The sequence below is a fragment of the Bos grunniens genome, chromosome 7, assembly GCF_055505025.1.
Source record: "Bos grunniens cultivar Pamir isolate PY7600 chromosome 7, Bosgru_T2T1.0, whole genome shotgun sequence".
Lineage (NCBI taxonomy): Eukaryota > Metazoa > Chordata > Mammalia > Artiodactyla > Bovidae > Bos > Bos grunniens.
In genome coordinates, this window is record NC_141171.1 from 1,076,339 (window position 1) to 1,096,299 (window position 19,961).

General features: G+C 39.0%; 1 protein-coding gene across 15 annotated transcripts in view; it reads left to right on the plus strand.

Annotated features, from left to right (window-relative positions):
- MAPK9 (mitogen-activated protein kinase 9) overlaps positions 1-19,961 on the plus strand; it is a 68,126-nt gene that overhangs the window by 18,786 nt on the left and 29,379 nt on the right. For 10 of the 15 annotated variants that reach the window (XM_086407850.1, XM_086407846.1, XM_086407842.1 and 7 more), the window contains 3 exons: positions 8,898-9,027; positions 13,713-13,771; positions 16,693-16,831. In XM_086407850.1, the coding sequence (XP_086263976.1) occupies positions 16,703-16,831 (129 nt within the window). In that variant the 5' untranslated portion in view covers positions 8,898-9,027; positions 13,713-13,771; positions 16,693-16,702. Of the gene's footprint in view, positions 1-8,580; positions 8,694-8,897; positions 9,028-13,712; positions 13,772-16,692; positions 16,832-19,961 lie in introns of all 15 variants that reach the window. The other 5 variants (XM_086407841.1, XM_086407843.1, XM_086407845.1 and 2 more) reach the window with 2 other exon arrangements.

A 19,961-nucleotide genomic window follows, 5' to 3' on the forward strand; every position in this document is an offset into this window, starting at 1 on the left:
AAGTCATTATTATGAACTGATTAAGGTAGCTCTAAATGAGCCCCTGTATAGCTAACAGTTTATTTTATAATCTTTGATGTAATTATTCACTTAAGTTTGTAATCCAAGCCAGTTATTCGTTACCAAATCAAAACCTTTTAGTTGGGTTAACGTTGCTGATTCATGAAAAAGGGGTTAGTTAATTTGATTCAGATTATTGGTACTTTCTTTTAGAAATGTCTGTGCAATTATGAAAATTATTCTTAGGCTTTTGGGATGTTTTCTTTTGGCTTTTAGATGAGGTGCTGTCACGAGAGCTGGGCTTAACCTGGTTTCCATTATTACTTTACTGCTCCTTTCTACCAGAGCCTGTGCTGGCTTTCTCTCAGCCGGGAAGGTGGGTGACTGCTCCTCACCTTCCTTCTAGGCTTGAGGCTTCTCGGTTCCCCTGAACGGCAGCACTGATGGTGCTTGCAGTCCTAGTTCCAGACTGACAAGAGAGATACTTCCCCCACCTGTCTTTGGAGGATTTTTTTTCTGGCCGTTTTGCACAGCATCTTGAATATTGGCATTATACTTTAAAAACTCCTCAAAAGAGAAGTGTTCTTTTCATACAAGGCATAAGGAAAGGGTATTTTACCTTGTTCTACTGTTTAGATGAAGCAAGAAACTATGAATGGTTCAAGTCAGACTCCTTTCTTCCTTGTCACTGTTGGAAGGGCCTGAGTATGCCCAGCATCAAGCCCTGACTTTCAGATAGCCTCTTCTCTCCAGTGGTCCCTTCTCTGCAAACCTGACAGGCTCTTTCCCATGTCCATCACTTCTGTCCCCACTGCATCTCCTGGCTGGAGAATTCTCTGCAACCCTGCTGATCTATCCAGACCGGTCTTTTAAGACTTAGCTCTGAAACTCCAGATAGTCTCAGTTCATGCCTGGAATAGAGCCTTCTTTCTGGTTAAACCAAATGCTGGACTAATGCACATGTGCACACATGTGTGCACCTGCATGCTCTAGGACTGTAAGATAATAAATTAGTGTTTTAAACTAGTCAATCTGTGGTAATTTGTTACAGCAACAACATGAAATGAATATATCTGTGTTCTTACATTTTTGAGAAATAAAATATCATAGTAGCAATAATGCATGGTTTATAAAAACTTGTTAATCATCTAAACTAGAGCTTTATAAAGACATAGGGACAGGTAAATTAAAGTGCAGGTACTGATATAAGATTAAATGGAGGAGCTGGGATCCAAGTAAAATATTTTGACTCCTAATTTTGAATTGTAAAAACAACTATCTGATTTATCTGCTTCTATGTTTCTGTTGTTCATTAAAACTGTTAATAAAATAATTAGGAAGTAAGTTTTATAATGTTTATCATTTGCAGTATTTATAAAATTATTAGTAGAATTAAATAGTTACAAGTTCTATAGGAAAAATGTGTGCACATTTCTTTCATGTAAATTCCATTTTTTTTTCTCTCCGTCTAAAATCTCAAGCTGTTAATCAAAGCACTAGGGAGTATTTGTTTTACAAAACAATTCTATGAAGTGTTTAACCTCATTTTTTTTTTTTCTTTTTAAAAAAAATTTTAATTGAAGTATGGTTGGTTTACAGTGTTGTTAATGTTTGCTGGACAGCAACGTGGTTCGGTTGTATGTATAAATGCATTCCTTTTTAAACTATTCTTCTCCATTATGGTTTATCATGGAATATTGAATACAATCCCCTATGTGTAGATTAGGACTTTGTTGTTTATCCATTCTGTATGTAACAGTTTGCATCTGCCAACCCCACGCTCCATCCCTCCCCAGCCCCTCTCCCTCTCGGCAGCCACAAGCCTGTTCTCTGTGTTTGTGAGTCTGTTTCTGTTTCATAAATGTTCGTTTGTGTCATATTTTAGTTTCCACATATAAATGATATCACATGGTATTTGTCTTTCTCCTTTTGACTTACTTCACGTAGTATGTTAATCTCTAGTTCCATCCTTGTTGCTGCAAATGGCGTCGTTTCATTCTTTTTTTATGGTGGAATAGTGTTCCATTGTACTCTTGCCTGGAAAATCCCATGGACAGAGGAGCCTGGTAGGCTGCAGTCCTTGGGGTCGCGAAGAGTCAGACACGACTGAGTGACTTCACTTTCACTTTTCACTTTCATGCATTGGAGAAGGAAATGGCAACCCACTCCAGTGTTCTTGCCTGGAGAATCCCAGGGACGGGGACGCCTGGTGGGCTGCCGTCTATGGGGTCGCACAGAGTCAGACACGACTGAAGTGACTTAGCAGTAGCAGCAGCAGTGTTCCATTGTACATATGTACCACATCTTCTTTATCCATTCATCTGTTGACGGACACTCAGGTTGTGAATAATGCTGCTGTGAACATAGGAGTTACATATGTCTTTTTGAATTATAGTTTTATCTGGATGTACGCCCAGGAGTGGGATTGCTGGATCATGTGGTAGCTCTACTTTTAGTTTTTTAAGGAACCTCCATACTGTTTTCCATACTGACTGCCCCAATTTATATTCCCACCAACAGTATAGAAGCGTTCTCTTTTCTCTACACCTTCTCCAGCATTTATTATTTATAGACTTTTTAATGATGACCATTCTGACTGGTGTGAGGTGGTACCTCATTGTAATTTTGGTTTGCATTTCTCTATTAATTAATGGTGTTAAGCATCTTTTATGAAGTGTTTAACTTTCTTTTTTTAAAAAGTGTATACTATTAGATCTGAGAGTGCTTAGAAGTGACAGTTACAACCTTGACTTGAAATGGTTGGTGTAGCTTATTCGTTTTTGCTTCCTCTAGTTCTGTATAAGCATGAATGTTGGCCTGTTCTTATACTGTATTATTTTCTGTTAGTATATATAAATGAACATAATGCCCACAACAATATTTTTGTGATAAAGTAGATACATGATATAAGGCATAGGAACGCTGTGATTCAGGAGAATCGAGTTCTAAGTCCAGCTCAAATCCTCATAGCAGTAGTTCTTAGTTACCTTGGGCAAATCATTGTGTCTTTATGGACCTTAATAGTTATATCCCTAAAATAAATGTTTTGGAGCTTCTTATTTAAATTGGTGGACCAAACACCTAAACAAAGAGACCAGGAGGGCAGTAATCAGTGGATATGAAAGCACATTTAACAAGTTTCTGCAGACGAAATGAGAATAAGTAGATGAGACATTTGCCACAAAGAAGAGAACCTATCTATAGTAGAACTCAAGAGAGGTTATGGGTCTAGAGATGCCAGATACGGAAAACAAAGATGAAATGGGTGGCTGGAAATAGGGATGTTAATTAAACATGTGTCTGCAAAACAGTTTAGCTAGTTGTCTCCCAGCCTTCCCACCCCATCCCCATGCTCAGCATTTGCCCCTAGATAGTGAGTAAGTAAATGAAAAGTTATTGGGCTAGGATCTGGGAAAGGAGAAGCCTAGTCAGAGGAGCCCAGGATTTGGGGTGGTCTTGCCCTTGAGGGTATTTGAAAATTCTGGTATGGACAGCTGAGAGATTTGAGAGTCCTTTGGAGTGTCTTGTGGGGCTATAGGAGATAGGGATTGGAGTCCAGGGCCCTCTAAAGGGGCTTAGTGAACTTCCTTTGCTTTGAATTGGGTCCAATAAAGGGCTGCATGCTAGAAATAAGAACAAACTAGAAAGTAACAGGCTCTTGCAGGCACAGCCGCTTAGCTTCACATGGTCCCATTTGCTGAACTCAAGGTGAGGTGAGCCCAAATTGCTAGTGCTTCAAGGTCCAGCAGAAATAAATGTAAATTCTACCTGGAGGAAGACAGCATCATACTGGTTATTAAATTATTTCTAGATAGCAGACAGTTTTGCAAGTTCAAGATCCAGCACATAGTCAGAAATAACTAGTCACAGAAGGAGATTAGATGACATTCACAAAATCCAATACAAACAACAGAGAAAAGAAATAGATCCATAGGAGTTATTGGCCTTTTTGGATCCAAACTTCCAAAGAGCTGTGATGTTATGTTGATAAAAGACAGTATGAAAAATTTTGGGTGGGAAATGAAAACTTTAAAAAACTAAATAGAAATTATGAACTCTTAAGATAGAGTAATTGAATTATGAAGTTAATAGGTGGGTTTAAAAGCATATTATTAATAAGTACAACTGAGGAGAGAATTGTGATCTGGAAGATAGTTAAGGAGAAAAGTATCCAGAATGAAGGCTGGGGAGGCAGAATGGTAGAAACATGCAGAAGAGAAGCTGTGTTTGTTTTCTATTGCCACATGACAAATTGCCATAAACTTAGGGATGTAAAACAAAGCAACAACCATTTGTAATTTCATAGTTCTGTGTAGGTTAGATATCTGGGTGGGCTTCCCTGGGTTCTCTGCGTGGCATTTCACAAGGCTGAAATCAAGGTGTTACTGGACCAGGCTCTTCTCTGGAGGCTCTGGGGAAGAATCTGTTTTCAAGTGCATTCAGGGTTCTTGGCAGAACCTAGTTCCTTGCAGTGTAGGTCAGAGGTCTCTATTCCCTTATTGTCTGTCAGCCAGGGAGCACTCTGCTCCCATTCCTTCTCAAGACGGACCCCCCACATCCATCTTGACGGCAATAATGTCATGTCTTGTCCTTCTCTGGATTCAGATCTCTCTGACTTTCCCCTCTTCCCAGCCAGCCAGAACAAACTTTGCTTCTAAAGATTCTTGTAATTGGATTAGTGCCCCCCCCCCACAAACCCCTTCCCTTGTGATCTCCCTTTTGTTGAAATAATATTTAGTCCCCTTATGGGACAAAGGGTGAATATACCGCAAGAAAACCAAATCCCTAGAAATAGGCAGAACAAACCACTTTGGAAAACAATTTGGCATTCACTTCAGTTAAGTTCAGTTACTCAGTCGTGTCCGACTCTTTGTGACCCCATGAATTGCAGCACGCCAGGCCTCCCTGTCCATCACCAACTTCCGGAGTTCACTCAAATTCACGTCCATCGAGTCAGTGATGCCATCCAGCCATCTCATCCTCTGTCGTCCCCTTCTCCTCCTGCCCCCAATCCCTCCCAGCATCAGAGTCTTTTCCAATGAGTCAACTCTTCGCGTGAGGTGGCCAGAGTACTGGAGTTTCAGCTTTAGCATCATTCCTTCCAAAGAACATCCAGGACTGATCTCCTTTAGAATGGACTGGTTGGATCTCCTTGCAGTCCAAGGGACTCTCAAGAGTCTTCTCCAACACCACACTTCGGCGCTCAGCTTTCTTCATAGCCCAACTCTCACATCCATACATGACCACTGGAAAAACCATAGCCTTGACTAGATGGACCTTTGTTAGCAAAGTAATGTCTCTGCTTTTAAATTTGTTATCTAGGTTGGTCATAACTTTCTTTCCAAGGAGTAAGCGTCTTTTAATTTCATGGCTGCAGTCACCATCTGCAGTGATTTTGGGGCCCCCCAAAATAAAGTCTGACACTGTTTCCATTGTTTCCCCATCTATTTCCCATGAAGTGATGGGACCAGATGCCATGATCTTCGTTTTCTGAATGTTGAGCTTTAAGCCAACTTTTTCACTCTCCACTTTAACTTTCATCAAGAGGCTTTTTAGTTCCTCTTCACTTTCTGCCATAAGGGTGGTGTCATCTGCATATCTGAGGTTATTGACATTTCTCCTGGCAATCTTGATTCCAGCTTGTGCTTCCAGCCCAGCGTTTCTCATGATGTACTCTGCATATAAGTTAAATAAGCAGGGTGACAATATACAGCCTTGACGTCCTCCTTTTCCTATTTGGAACCAGTCTGTTGTTCCATGTCCAGTTTCAACTGTTGCTTTATCTACTAAAATAAAACATGCAGCCCCACTCTTAGCTATCTACTTATTAAAAATCCATGCCTAGGGTACCCAGAACCATGTACAAGAATGTTTATGACCATTCTTTGTTTTTTGTAATTGCTTTGTAAACTGAAAACAACCAATATTATCTATAAAAATTATGTCATATAATCATAATGAAGGAATGTTAGAGCAATGACACAGAATGAGCTATAGCTTCATACAACAATGGATGTATCTCACAAACACCATGTTGAGTGAAGGAAGTCAGACACAGTTTCAAAAACCAGGCAAAAATAAATGATGCAGGGTCTTAAAGATGCATGTTTAGCAGGTGAAAGCAAGGAAGTGATTCTCATAAAAGGCAGAAGTAGTTACCATCTTTGGAGGGCAGTGGGAATAGTGATTAGTAGGAGACGTGACTAGGGGATTTTGGGGGTGTTGACAAAGCATGAGTCTCTGTGATAAATCATGGAGATAAGGAACAAAAAGGGAAGCAAAAGAATGAATACCAGACAGGCACAAGCCTTCTGTGCATAACCAACAGCACTCAACTTTGGCAATCCTGAGAGAAAATTGATTTAAAACTTAGAAGATAAACTATCAATCAAGGGTAAAGGAAGAGTAAGATAATTTATCTTCCATGCACTTTTTTCCTGAAGAAATTCCCTTAGGATATATTCCAACCAGAAAGAGACTATAAGAATGTATAACAAGTAACAGTGGAGGCCAGTGAAAAGAAATCCCAGGCTGATAGCTGCACATCAGGCGTTGAAACTTCAAGAAAAATGTCTTCCCCTGCAAATGGAATAGGTTCCAAACAATAGATAATTTGAGAAGGTAGGAAGTACTAGTGACAGGCTCTTGTGAGATATATTTGTCTTCTCTTAATAAGAAAAAAAAAAAAAAAAGTTGATTAGAAACTTGTAGTAGAAAAGCTAGAAAAAGTCATGATTTAAGAAGGAAATAAATTTAAAGTAACATGAGGTTTGAGAACTGGTAGAATGTAGGAAGAGAATCCATTTAACCTTAATATTGGAAACAGTCTTGTTCTTTTGAGTGACAGAAAATCATGTGATCTCTGGAAATGAAATGTAATCCTTACTCTGCAAGTAGTAATGTTTACGTGTGCATACATACATACACTTCATATCTTGATTTTCAACTTTTAGACACATCCTACAGAAGAAACACAGAAGACCTAATTATAGAGACTGAAAGATGTGTTATCAAACTTGACCATTTAAGACAAATTTGGAGGGAAAGAGAGCTGGAAGTAAAAGAAGATGAAGTGTAATATTCTCATTTTACATACTGGGCAGCAAGAAATTCCTTTAAAAGTTGATGAAACAAGCTTAGGCGTGTTATTTAAAGTTACAATGGTGACCAAGGAAAAAATTAAAAATAACATGAGAACAAAAAGCTATGAGGCGTCCTTGCGGGTTTCAGATAAGTGACTAAATCCTCAGTTTTCATAATGGGGAGTAAATAGATAATTTCTAAAGTTGATAAATGAGGAAAGAGTGATAAAAGTATATTTTTGGAGTTGAGACGTGACTACAAGAAGTAAAGCCAGGAATAATTTAAGATAGCTCCTCCTGGAGTTGAAGCTAGGAGTGGGGAACGTGTGTCTGCTCAGGTAATTCAGAATTAGTTCATTTGTCTCATTGGACAAAAAATTCTTTGTCCAAAAAAAGATTTGTCTGTTTTTAAATTCTTAAGACTGAGATATATATGTGCTTCCCAGGTGGCTCACTGGTAAAGAATCTGCCTGCAATACAGAAGACTTGGGTTCACTCCCTGGGTCAAGAAGATCCCCTAGAGAAGGAAATGGCAACCCACTCCAGTTTTCTTGCCGGGGAAATCCCATGGACAGAGGAGCCTGGTGGGCTACAGTCCATGGGGTCACAAAGAGTTGGACACAACTCAGCAACTAAAACAGCAATTTTATGTATACACACACACACGTAGAAGTGTACAAATCATGCACATATATTAATGATTTGTTTCACAGATTTAATTTTAACATTTTGTAATTCATATGAATATTATATTTGCATATGGGCATGTGATTTTACATCTGTGTATACCTGTACACATAATGTGAACTGAGTTAAAGAAAAAACAATTTCAAAGTAACTTGACAGCTTTCCATTTTAAAAAGTTAAAATTGAATTGAGTTTCTTGGCAAACAGATTATTCACAGAAGTGAATAAGTGTAAACAGTGTGGTAAACTGAATAGAATAAATAGAAACAGTGTTTTAAATGGTGCTTAGGTTCTCGGATGGTCTTTAGCAGCTTTGAACCGCCAATGAAGAGCCAGAAGGTAACAGTAACAGCAACTGATGCTAGTGCTAGCTTGAAACTAGTACACAAAGTATTCAATTTTTCCTGTGTATTTTTTCTAGGAAAATGGATCGTAAATTTCAGCTGGGAGCTTGATATGCTAGAAACAGACCCCCTAGAAGATTTTATTTCTTACCATAGTATTAATAATATGAAGAGGTATTTCTAGTAGAATTTTGTATATATAGCAATTGCTTATGTTAGGGATTTTGTATCTTGGGGATTTACCATGAGTTGAGATTTTGGCTTCTGCTTTCTTTTTAGATTCTTTCATCTAGGAAAAAAACACAATCAATCAAAAATTAGATTTATAATATTACATTCTTCTCAGGAGCTCAAACCATTTTCTCCACTGTGATATTCCAAAATATACTTATGTTTTATTTTGTGATACCAGTGAGTTTTTTCAACTTATTGACATATTTAAACTGAAGATTTTGTTTCCTGACCAGATGTATATGCTCTATAGTAAATTACCTGGTTCTGAAGATAGTAATCTCAACTAACATAATGAGATGTCAGTGTGCAAAGAATTGCTGAATCCCATCCTAGCTGCAGCTGCCAGGTCAGTCCCACTGAAAGGAGTCAGTTCCTCCTGCACTGTTAGCCAGCTCACTTTGCTCTTCATGTGCATAAGTACCCCGAATGAAAGCAAGCAGATGTTTCCTTATTTGTTACTCAGTTAGATAACATATTGAATGTACATTCTGCATTGCTGTATTTTCCAGAATTATCCTAATGGGTTGCTTATTATATTTCTTAATTATAGTGCTGCTTTTGATACAGTTCTTGGGATAAATGTTGCAGTCAAGAAACTAAGCCGTCCTTTTCAGAATCAGACTCATGCAAAGAGAGCATATCGTGAACTTGTCCTCTTAAAATGTGTCAATCATAAAAATGTAAGTAATGTCTGTGTTTCCACTGTATACTTTAATGTCAATAATATGTGATAATCTTCTGGGTCTTTGAAGATACAATGAGTTTAGACCTAGAGTAAGCTAGTGATAAAAGTACTATTTAAATGTTTATATTTTATTGATAAAATTGTTAATCAACATTGGGGATATTGAGTCAACAAAAGGCATCGTGGTCCATAGGAATTTAGGTCACTCATTAGGAATGGGAATGTTCTTGTTACCATTTGGTTTTCCCTATTTCAGTGTGATAAAATGGCAAGAGTATTGACCTGACAAATTGAAAAATAGTTAAATACTTTTTAGGAAAACAGTGTTCTATAAGTAGCTTTTACATATTCATATTTATGGAAATAATTGTTATTAGATGATGCTTTATTCAAGGTAGTTCTACTTGGCACAGAAATCAAAGCCTTGTACATTGTAAGGAAAAAAAGTATATCTCTAGAAAATGAGGTACTCAGTCACGTTTCATGTTCTTTAGCTGATCCCTGAATATTATGTGGAACATGATTTTGATAGCCTTGCTATGTTATAAGATTATAAGATGGTAAGCCTAGGAGGGGCTTTGGAGACCCCCTCCCATCTGACTTCTCTTTGTTGCAAAGTTGAGGGGATAAGTATCTTAAGATTACACTCAGCTCCATATGGCTCCTTTTGTTGTGACATTTCTGCTGGATTTTTCTGGTGTAGGGACAAAAAACTAAGATAATTTCAATCTTTTGAGTCTGTGATTTGAATTTGTTTTTAGTTTCTCCAATGCATGTTTTATTTGCTGTTCAGTTGCTAAGTCATGTCCAACTCTTTGCGACCTCATGGACTGCAGTACTCCAAGCTCCCCTGTCCTCCATTATCTCCCAAAGTTTGCTCAGATTCATGTCCATTGAGTCAGTGGTGCTGTCTGTCCATCTCTTCCTCTGCTTCTCCTTTTGCCTTCAGTCTTTCCCGGCATCAGGATCTTTTCCAATAAGTCAGCTCTTTGCATCAGGTGGCCAAAGTATTGGAGTTTCAGCATCAGTACTTCCAAGAAATATTCAGAGTTGATCTCCGTTAGGATTGACTGTCTCATCTCCTTGCAGTCCAAGGGGCTCTCAAGAATCTTCTCCAGCACAACAATGTGAAAGCATCAGTTCTTTGATGATAAGCCTTCTTTGTAGTTGAACTCTCACATCTGTACATAACTACTGGAAAAACCATAGCTTTGACTTTATGGACCTTTGCTAGCAAAGTGATGTCTCTGCTTTTTAATATGCAGGTTTTTGTGTCTAGGTTTGTCACAGCTTTCCTTCCAGGTAGCAAGCATCTTTTAATTTCATGGCTGCAGTCACCGTCTGTGGTGATTTTGGAGCCCAAGAAAAGAAAATCTGTCACTGATTCCATTTTTTCCCTATCTATTTGCCATGAAGTGATGGGACCAGATACCATGATCTTAGGGTTTTTTTTTTTAATGTTGAGTTGCAAACCAGCTTTTTCACTCTCCTCTTTGACCCTCATTAAAAGGTTCTTTAGTTCCTCTTTACTTTCTGCTATTAGAGTGATATCATGGCATATCTGAAGTTCTTGATATTTCTCCCAGCAATCTTTATTCTAGCTTGTGATTCATCCAGCTCAGCATTTCACATGATGGTCTCTGCATATAAGCTAAATAAGCAGGGTGACAATATACATCCTTGTTATACTCCTTTCTCAATTTGGAACCAGTCTGTTGTTCCATGTCCAGTTCTGTTGCTTCTTGACCTGCATACAGGTTTCTCAGGAGACAGGCAAGGTGGTCTGGTATTGCTATCTCTTTAAGAATTTTCCACAGTTTGTTGTGATCCACACAGTCAAAGGCTTTCACGTAGTCAATGAAGAAGTAGATGTTTTTCTGGAACTCCTTTGCTTTCTCCATTATCCATCAATCATGGCAATTTGATCTCTGGTTCCTCTTTGAAACCCAGCTTGTACATCTGGAAGTTCTTAGTTCATGTACTGCTGAAGCCTAGCTTGAAGGATTTTGAACATAACCTTGCTAGCATGTGAAATGAGCATAATTGTACAGTAGTTTGAACATTCTTTGGCATTGTCCTTCTTTGGGATTGGAATGAAAACTGACCTTTTAGAGTCCTGTGGTCATTGCTAAGTTTTCCGTGTTTGCTGCCATAATGAGTGTAGCTCTTTAACAGCATCATCTTTTAGGATTTGAAATAACTCAGCTGGAATTCTATCACTTCCACTAGCTTTGGTTGTAGTAGCTTCCTAAGGCCCACTTGACTTTACACTCCAGGATGTCCAGTGTCTGGTTCTGTGTATTCTTGCCATCTCTTCTGTTTCTGTTAGATCCTCACCATTTCTGTCCTTTATCATGCCCATCCTTGCATGAAATGTTCCCTCGATATCTCCAGTTTTCTTAAAAAGACCTCTAGTCTTTCCCATTCTATTGTTTTCCTCTATTTCTTTGCATTGTTCACTTAAGAAGGCCTTCTTATCTCTCCTTACTATTCTCTGGAACTCTGTATTCATTTGGGTATATCATAAAAACAAAAGTAAAAAAAATTTTCTTAAAAAAAATATGGTGGAATGTTGCTAGATCTCATGTACATTAATGAACATAGATATAAACCATTTTTAAATAGCTACATAGTACAAATGCACAGTAATTCATTTAATCAATTGTTTATTATCAATTAAAATAAATTTATATTTTAAAAAATTAAAAAAATAAAACATAAAAAAAACACAAATATTTAGATTGTGTCTAATTTTTTACTACTATAAGCAGTGCTGCAGTGAACATCCTTATACAGGTGAATTCTTTGGCCAAGATTCTGGGTCAAAAAGTATGCACATTTCTAATTTTAATATGTACTGACAAATTGACCTCAAGGAAGACTATCAGTTTTACACTTTCATTGAGTATCTGAGTATGGCTTTTATTTCAGAATGCTCCAGAACTACATATTGTTGATTTTTTTTGTTTTACCTTACCAAACTGATAGATGACAAATGATACCTTATTTTTATTTGTGAGGTTGATTTTCTTTCCATATCTCTACCAGCCTTTTATTTTTATTTCTTGAGAGTTTGTTTTCCATGGCCTTTGTCCATTTTTCTCTAGGACTGTTGGTTTCTTTCAATGCAGGAGACGCAAGAGACTCAAGGGGGGAAAAAAAAACTGGATTCACACGTCAATCTTTACACCAAGATAAACTTAAAATGAAACAAAAACTTAAATCTAAGGCATGAAACCATGAAACATTAAAATATTTATAAACATATCCCTTGCCAATGCAGGAGATGCAAGAGACACAAGTTTAATCCTTGAGTTGGGAAGATCCCCTCAAGTAGGAAATGGCAACCCATTACAGTATTCTTGCCTAGGAAATCCTATGGACAGAGGAGCCTGGTGGGCTACAGTCCATGGGGTCACAAAGAATCAGACATGACTGAGTGACTGAGCACACTTGTCTTATGCATTTAGAGAAGATCTTTGTATATTAAAGCTATCAATCCTCATATCTTTTCCATTTGACCTAATTTGGGTTGTTTTTCAGAGAAGGCAATGGCAACCCACTCCAGTACTCTTGCTTGGAAAATCCCATGGACGGAGGAGCCTAGTAGGCTGCAGTCCATGGGATTGTGAAGAGTCGGACACGACTGAGTGACTTGACTTTCACTTTTCACTTCCATGCACTGAAGTAGGAAATGACAACCCACTTCAGTGTTCTTACCTGGAGAATCCCAGAGACGGCGGAGCCTGGTGGGCTGCCATCTCTGGGATCGCACAGTCTCTGGGATCACACAGAGTCGGACACGACTGAAGTGACTTAGCAGCAGCAGCAGCAGGTTGTTTTTGCCATAGATTTTTGTCGTTGAATGTAATCAAGTCTTGTAGATTTCTTGTCATTCTTAGAACAGACTTTTCTACACCAGAGTTGTCTGAATGTTTATCCATATTTTAATGTTTCATGGTTTCATGCCTTAGATTTAAGTTTTTGTTCCATTTTAAGTTTATCTTGGTATAAAGGTTAAAGTATGAATTCAGTTTTCTTTTTGCCCCTTGGCTATCCAGCCACTCCAATCTTCAGTCTTTTATACTGAATAATTCAACTTTCCCTCAGTCATTTGAAATGATTGAGGATGTGTTTTTAATGCTCAAGTAGCAGAATTCATTGTTTAACATTGGAGTACCAGGACCAAAGCCTGCGATGGGGTCAGTTTTTGAACCCTCTTTAGGTAAATACATAATACTATGAGGCATTTCATCTTTATTGTACCAAAATATAAGCTTAGCCCTCATATTTCAAAACTTTCTTGAAATTTGCACATTGTATTTAAGTTTTCAGAGTTAACATATTGCTTTATTTAGTGTTTTTCTACTTATAATTGATACTTTTTTATGTTCAAAGCTGGAAAGCATTATGTGTCAAAATTCTGTAATAATAAGTTACCAGGGACACATAAAAGTGATTTGATTAAAAGTGCATCTTATTTCCAAGGCGAGAATCCTAATCATTTAACTTTTGAAATGCTGTATGATAGAATATTCTGGTAAAAGCAGTAACAATAATAAAATTTCAAAGCTCTGCTGTGATTTTTTCCCTAGTTTTTAATACATTTTAATGTTAAACTTAATTTTTATAGTCAAGTAGACTTGTTTGACATACTGAGGTTTAATTTTCTCTTTTCAGATAATTAGTTTGTTAAATGTGTTTACACCACAAAAAACTCTAGAAGAATTTCAAGATGTGTAAGTATAATTTTTATTCAGTAATACACTGTGCATGAAAGACTGAGAATTTAAGAGAACATGACTGCTTTTTTTAACTTAGGAAATGCAGACAACATAATACATTTTAAAATGATATCTTAGCCACTTTTCACTATGAAATAGAAATAGTAAGGAAAACAAATAATAATATTTGTGCCTATGGACTTCTCAGGTGGCTCTAGTCATAAAGAATCCGCCCACCAATGTAGGAGACGTAAGAGATCCTGGTTCGATCCCTGAGTGGGGAAGACGCCCTGGAGAAGGGCATGGCAACCCAGTCCAGTATTCTTGCTTGGAGAATCCCTCGGACAGAGGAGCCAGGCAGGCTACAGTCCACAGGGTTGCAAAGAGTCAGACACTACTGAAGCAACTTAGCATGCACGTGCTTATCCCTAGACAGTTATCATTTTTACAACAGATAAAGGATGACTGAAAGTGGATTCCTTGGAGAAGACAGTGCCATTAATGCTGCTGATTTGCTTTACTGAAATATAAAATGTTTTTCTCTAGTCCCCTAAAATCCAGGATTGTAGGGTTTAGGGATTTATGGTTATTATATGAAATGGGTAAGTGACTAAATATTGTATGTTTTCCAAAATCTGAAATAGAATTGTTTTACTAACAATGAAATGAAATATTAATTTATTATTTAGATATAATGCACAACTTTATCTTAAATTTATTGGTTTATTCATTCAACAAATATTTGACTGCTAGAAATTCCCTGGCAGTCCAGTGGTTAGGATGCCATGCTTTCAGTTGCACAGCCAAAAGGAAAATTTGATTGCCAGCTGTGTGCTAAGCACTCTCTTGAACTTGACATACTTAGTGACCAAAACAGGCAAAAATTCCTTTCATTATTTAAGAATTGTGGATGATCATATTTCCTCCTAGAGCTTGAAGGAAAACCAGGGAAGATAATCAACATAACAAATAGGGAAATTATGTCATTCATTAGAATGTGGCAAATGTGGAAGAAACGAAGCTGAGTGAGGGATCAGAAGTGCTGGGGTTTAGGAGTCAGGCTGCAGTTTTAAGTAGGATAGTTAGGGAAGGACCTCATGGGATTGGTGACATTTGAAGAAGCCTTGAAGGAAATGAGGGGGTTAGTCCTACAGATATTTTGAGAAAGGTAGTATCAAGATAGAAGGAATGGGCTTCCCTGGTGACTCAGTGCTAAAGAATCTACCTGCCAGTGCAGGAAGCAGGGGTTCAGTCCCTGATCCAGGAAGATCCCTCATGCCACGGAGCAACTAAGCCCGTGTGCCACAACTGCTGAGCCGGCTCTCTAACACTTGGGAGCCACAGCTACTGAGCCCAAGTGCTGCAGCTACTGAAGCCCACAAGTCATAGAAGCCGTGTTCCACAAGAGGAGAAGCCATTGCAGTGAAAAGCCCACGCGCTGTAGCAAGAGAGTACCTGCTGCTTGCCGCAACTGGGGAAAACCTGTGCATCAGTGAAGATCCAGCACAGCCAAAATTAAAATAAATGCAGTTATATTTTTAAAAGATAGAAGGAACAAGCAGCATCAAGGAGCAGACATGGGAGTGTGCCTGGTGTGTGCTCTTGAAGAGCAAGAGCCTGTTTGGCTGGATCGAAGGAAGCAGAGGAAAGTAGAAGAGATCGGCTCAAAGAAGTGGCAGGGCCGACACTGCTGGGCCTCTCGGCCGTTGTAAGGACTTCCCTTCACAAGTAAGACTTTCAGTAGAAGACTGAGTGTATCTAACTTACATTTTAAAACAATAACTTGGTTTCTGGACTGAGAATCCACTGTATGGGGTGGAACACAGAAGACCAGTCAGGAGGCTACTGCAGTAGTTCAGGTGAGGGATTATTGTGGCTACATTTAGACCAAAGGGGTGATAGTGATGGTAAAGGCATGAGATTGGATGTCGACACTGTGTTGAAGATAGAACCCCAGTGTTTGCTCTTAGAGAGGCTTTGAGAGAGGCTCTGTGTGGTTTGAGAGAAGGAGTTGCTGAGAACAACATTTGGAATTTTGGCTCAGGTGCTCACCAGAAGGATAAAAGTTCTCTCAACTGAGATGAGGAAAGCTACAGGAAGAACAGATTTGGGGGTGGCGTAGAATCAGGAGCTCAGTTTTAGACAGGGAGTCTATTGGGCACCCAAACTGATCTGTGAAGCAGTCATTTAGATAAGTGAGCCTGGAGTTCAGGTGGGATGTCTGGGTTGAATGTATTAATTTGAGAGTTGACAGTCTATAGATGGTATCTAAAGCCTTGAGATCAGAAACCAGAGAAGATCGTCGTGACTATGAGTACAGTAGAGAAAAGAAGGCCAGGAACAGGTGCTGGCCTGTTCTTCTTACTCCAACAGTAAGAAGCTAGTGGTAAGAGAAAGTCATGGTCAGCCAGGATTGTAGGACTAGCTACTGGGTTTAGCAACACGGAGGTGTCAGGAGCCTTGAGGACAGTTTCAGCGAAGTGGTGGGGGCAAAAGCCTAATTAAAGTGAGATTAAGGAAAAATGGGAGAAAAAAATTGAAGATGATGAGTGTAGATACCTCTTTGGGGAGTTTTGCTTGCAGGAAGACCAAAAATACAGGATCGTAGCTGGTAGGGGAGGTAAGGTCAAAAGTTTTCTTAAGATGCAAGCAGTAACGGCATGGTTTCTGTATTGGTAAGAATGACCCAGTAGCAAAAAATTTTAAATATAGGAGACTTTGCATGTTTGAGATTCTATTTACTATGATATAAAAATTGCTTCTTTTCAAGATAGCTTGTAAATCAAGATACCTAATGAAAGCAAATTATCTTTTTACTTTAGCCAATACAGTGACTAGGTATGAAGTTATTTCTTTTTTATAAAGATTCTGATTTGATACCATGAAGGAATTTGGATAATTTTCATGTGTACATGGCTGATCATTTATTTCCTCAGGTATTTGGTTATGGAATTAATGGATGCTAACTTATGTCAGGTTATTCACATGGAGCTGGACCATGAAAGAATGTCCTACCTTCTTTACCAGATGCTCTGTGGTATTAAACATCTACATTCAGCTGGTATAATTCATAGAGTAAGTAGTGATACTGTGTTGGTTTTTTTCCTTTTAATCAAAATCATTTTGTTATTGTAATCTTCAGATACAAAAAAACATTTTTAAAAAATTTGTCAATGTTGAAAATCCAAATAAACTTTGGGATCATGTTACTTTCTCAAAGACTGTTGAGATTAGAAGACATTTGTGGAATGCCTGATTTGCCTGGGCCCATCTGAGCCACCCTGGGTGCAGATATGAGCCAGCTGCCCAGACTCATATACAGAAAAATGCTTCTTCTTTTTTTTTTTAAGTTTTTATTTGGAAATAATGTAAAACTTAGAGAAAAATTGTAAGAATAGGACAAAGAACTTCCAAATACTATTTACCCAGATATCCCTGGTGTTAACAGTTTTGTCATACTTGAAATCTTATTTTTAGTGCAAAGAATTTGAATTTGGGGTGGGGGAAAGTTAAAGGCCAAGTAGTATATGATACAGTTGCTCTAGAAGTTTTATATGAGTTATTGCCCAAGTATTCATTTCTTACACTGTAAAATTCTACCACTCCAGTATCCCAACCACACCAGTAGGAACTCTTGGAAAGGCTCCAGGCAAACCTCTTGGCTAGGCCAAGGCTGGAATTTGAATGGTGGTGTTGCCTGTCAGGGAGTACATATTTAAAAACCAGAGAGATGTTCTCTAAGCTGGTTTTATGAGCTTTCGTTATTTTTTGATCTGTACCGCTGTGTAAACAGATCATGATAAAGTTTTTGTTTGTTTCTTTGTTGTTTCTTGTTTTTTTTTAGCAACTGAAGTGTTGAGTGAGGCTAGAGGCAGAGATAATAATAGTTTTATTGAAAGCATTCTTAGCATTCCTTAAATAATTACTATATTGATTTTGTTGACTGTCTTTTGATACTATGTTTCAATAACAACAAAAAGTTGTATTTTCTGTGAACTAAAGTCTGTGGGAGGAAGAAGTGAGATAAGAACAATGAAACCTTTTCATACAAAAAAGAACAGAGAGATTTTTGATGGTATAGTAGTAGTAATTCTTTTGAATCTGTTGAGTGGTTCCATCACAGCCACTGAACAGAAGCCTAACACAGTAGCAGAGCCCACAGTTCAGAGAGGGCCAAACCCTTGCCCCTTGTGAACATGAGGCCTGAGGCCTGAGTGAGGTCTGCCACCTGAGACCAGCCCTGGCCCTCCCACTGACTACTGGGGGCCTGCCGCAAAGACTCCTGGCCAGTCTTCAGCCTTTGCTGCTGCCATGTGGTCAGTTAAAATAATATAAATTCAGTTGATGAATTTGCTTTAAAAATAGTGACACTAGTCATTTTAATTAAAAATGAAGATTTCCTAGCATACCATTCTATTTCTTTTCCTGAAACATTCACAGACCTTTATACAAATTAAGGCAGTCTTAATTTCTCTTAAATACATATTGTATTAAAGTCTTGCCTGAGAATAAGTTCTCAGATAATTAGGCTTCATTATTGTTAAGCTTTATTAATTTTGCACAAGCAAACCGTTTGTCTTGCTTGTGTCTCCCCCCTTGGGCCCAGACATACATGGGAAAGCAGTGTCCTCTTGTTTCAGGGGTGCCTTGTAAGAGCTGTAGCATACATGTGCCTGTGTTAGGTGATGTTTGGTCCTTGCAGTGTAGGCCCACACCTGCAGACCAGAAAGTCGCATAGGGTCAAGGAAGTTTTTGGTTTGCCCAGCATGATTTCGCCAACCACATCTCCATCCTATTCATCTCCCCACTGGCTCTCCCTCCCCTTGTTTTACGCCATCCTGCTCACATGTCAGTAGGACTGCAGACTTGGTGTTTGCTTGAAACCATCACATGCACGTTGTGGGGAAGGTGGATAAGGCCCCTGTTTGCACACCCGCCCCTCCTCCAGGTCCTGAGAGGTGAACAACCACAGTTACCCTTTAGTGTATTAATGGTTTCCTGTGAATTTTTCCTGTCCTTTTTCTCTGTATACAATACCATAGATGGAGAAGGAAGTGGCAACCCACTCCAGTATTCTTGCCCGGAGAATCCCATGGACAGAGGGGCCTGGTGGGCTGCTGTCCGTTGGGTCACACAGAGTTGGACATGACTGAAGCGACTTAGCATGCATGCATGCATGCATTGGAGAAGGAAATGGCAACTTACTCCAGTATTCTTCCCTGGAGAATCCTATGGACAGAAGAGCCTGGTGGGCTGCCGTCTATGGGGTCGCACAGAGTCAGGCACGACTGAAACAACTTAGCAGCAGCAGCAGCATATAGACAAAATGTGTTCCACTGGAGAAGGGAATGGCAAACCACTTCAGTATTCTTGCCTTGAGAACCCCATAAACAGTATGAAAAGGCAAAAAGATAGGACACTGAAAGATGAACTCCCCAGGTCGCTGTGCGTGTGTGTTAGTTCCTTAGTCATGTCCGACTCTTTGCAACCCCATAGACTGCAGCCCACCAGGCCTCTCCATCCATGGGATTCTCCAGGCAAGAACACTGGAGTGGGTTGCCATTTTCTTCTCCAAAAGGAACTATAGAAAGAAAGTGAAGTCACTCAGTGGTGTCCGACTCTTTGTGACCCCACGGACTGCAGCCCACCAGGCTCCTACATCCGTGGAATTTTCCAGGCAAGAGTACTGGAGTGGGTTGCCATTTCCTTCTCTGCCCCAGGTCAGTAGGTGCCCAATATGCTACCAGAGATCAGTGGAGAAATAACTCCAGAAAGAATGAAGAGATGGAGCCAAAGCAAAAACAACACCCAGTTGTGGGTGTGACTGGTGATAGAAGCAAGGTCCGATACTGTAAAGAGCAATATTGCGTAGGAACCTGGAATGTTAGGTCCATGAATCAAGGCAAACTGGAAGTGGTCACACAGGAGATGGCAAGAGTGAACATCGACATTTTAGGAATCAGCGAATTAAAATGGACTGGAATGGGTGAAATTAACTCAGATGACCATTATATTTACTACTATGGGCAAGAATCCCTTAGAAGAAATGGAGTAGCCATCATAGCCAACAAAAGAGTCCGAAATGCAGTACTTGGATGCAGTCTCAAAAACAACAGAATGATCTGTTCATTTCCAAGGCAAACCATTCAGTGTCACAGTAATCCAAGTCTATAACCCCGACCAGTAACGCTGAAGAAGCTGAAGT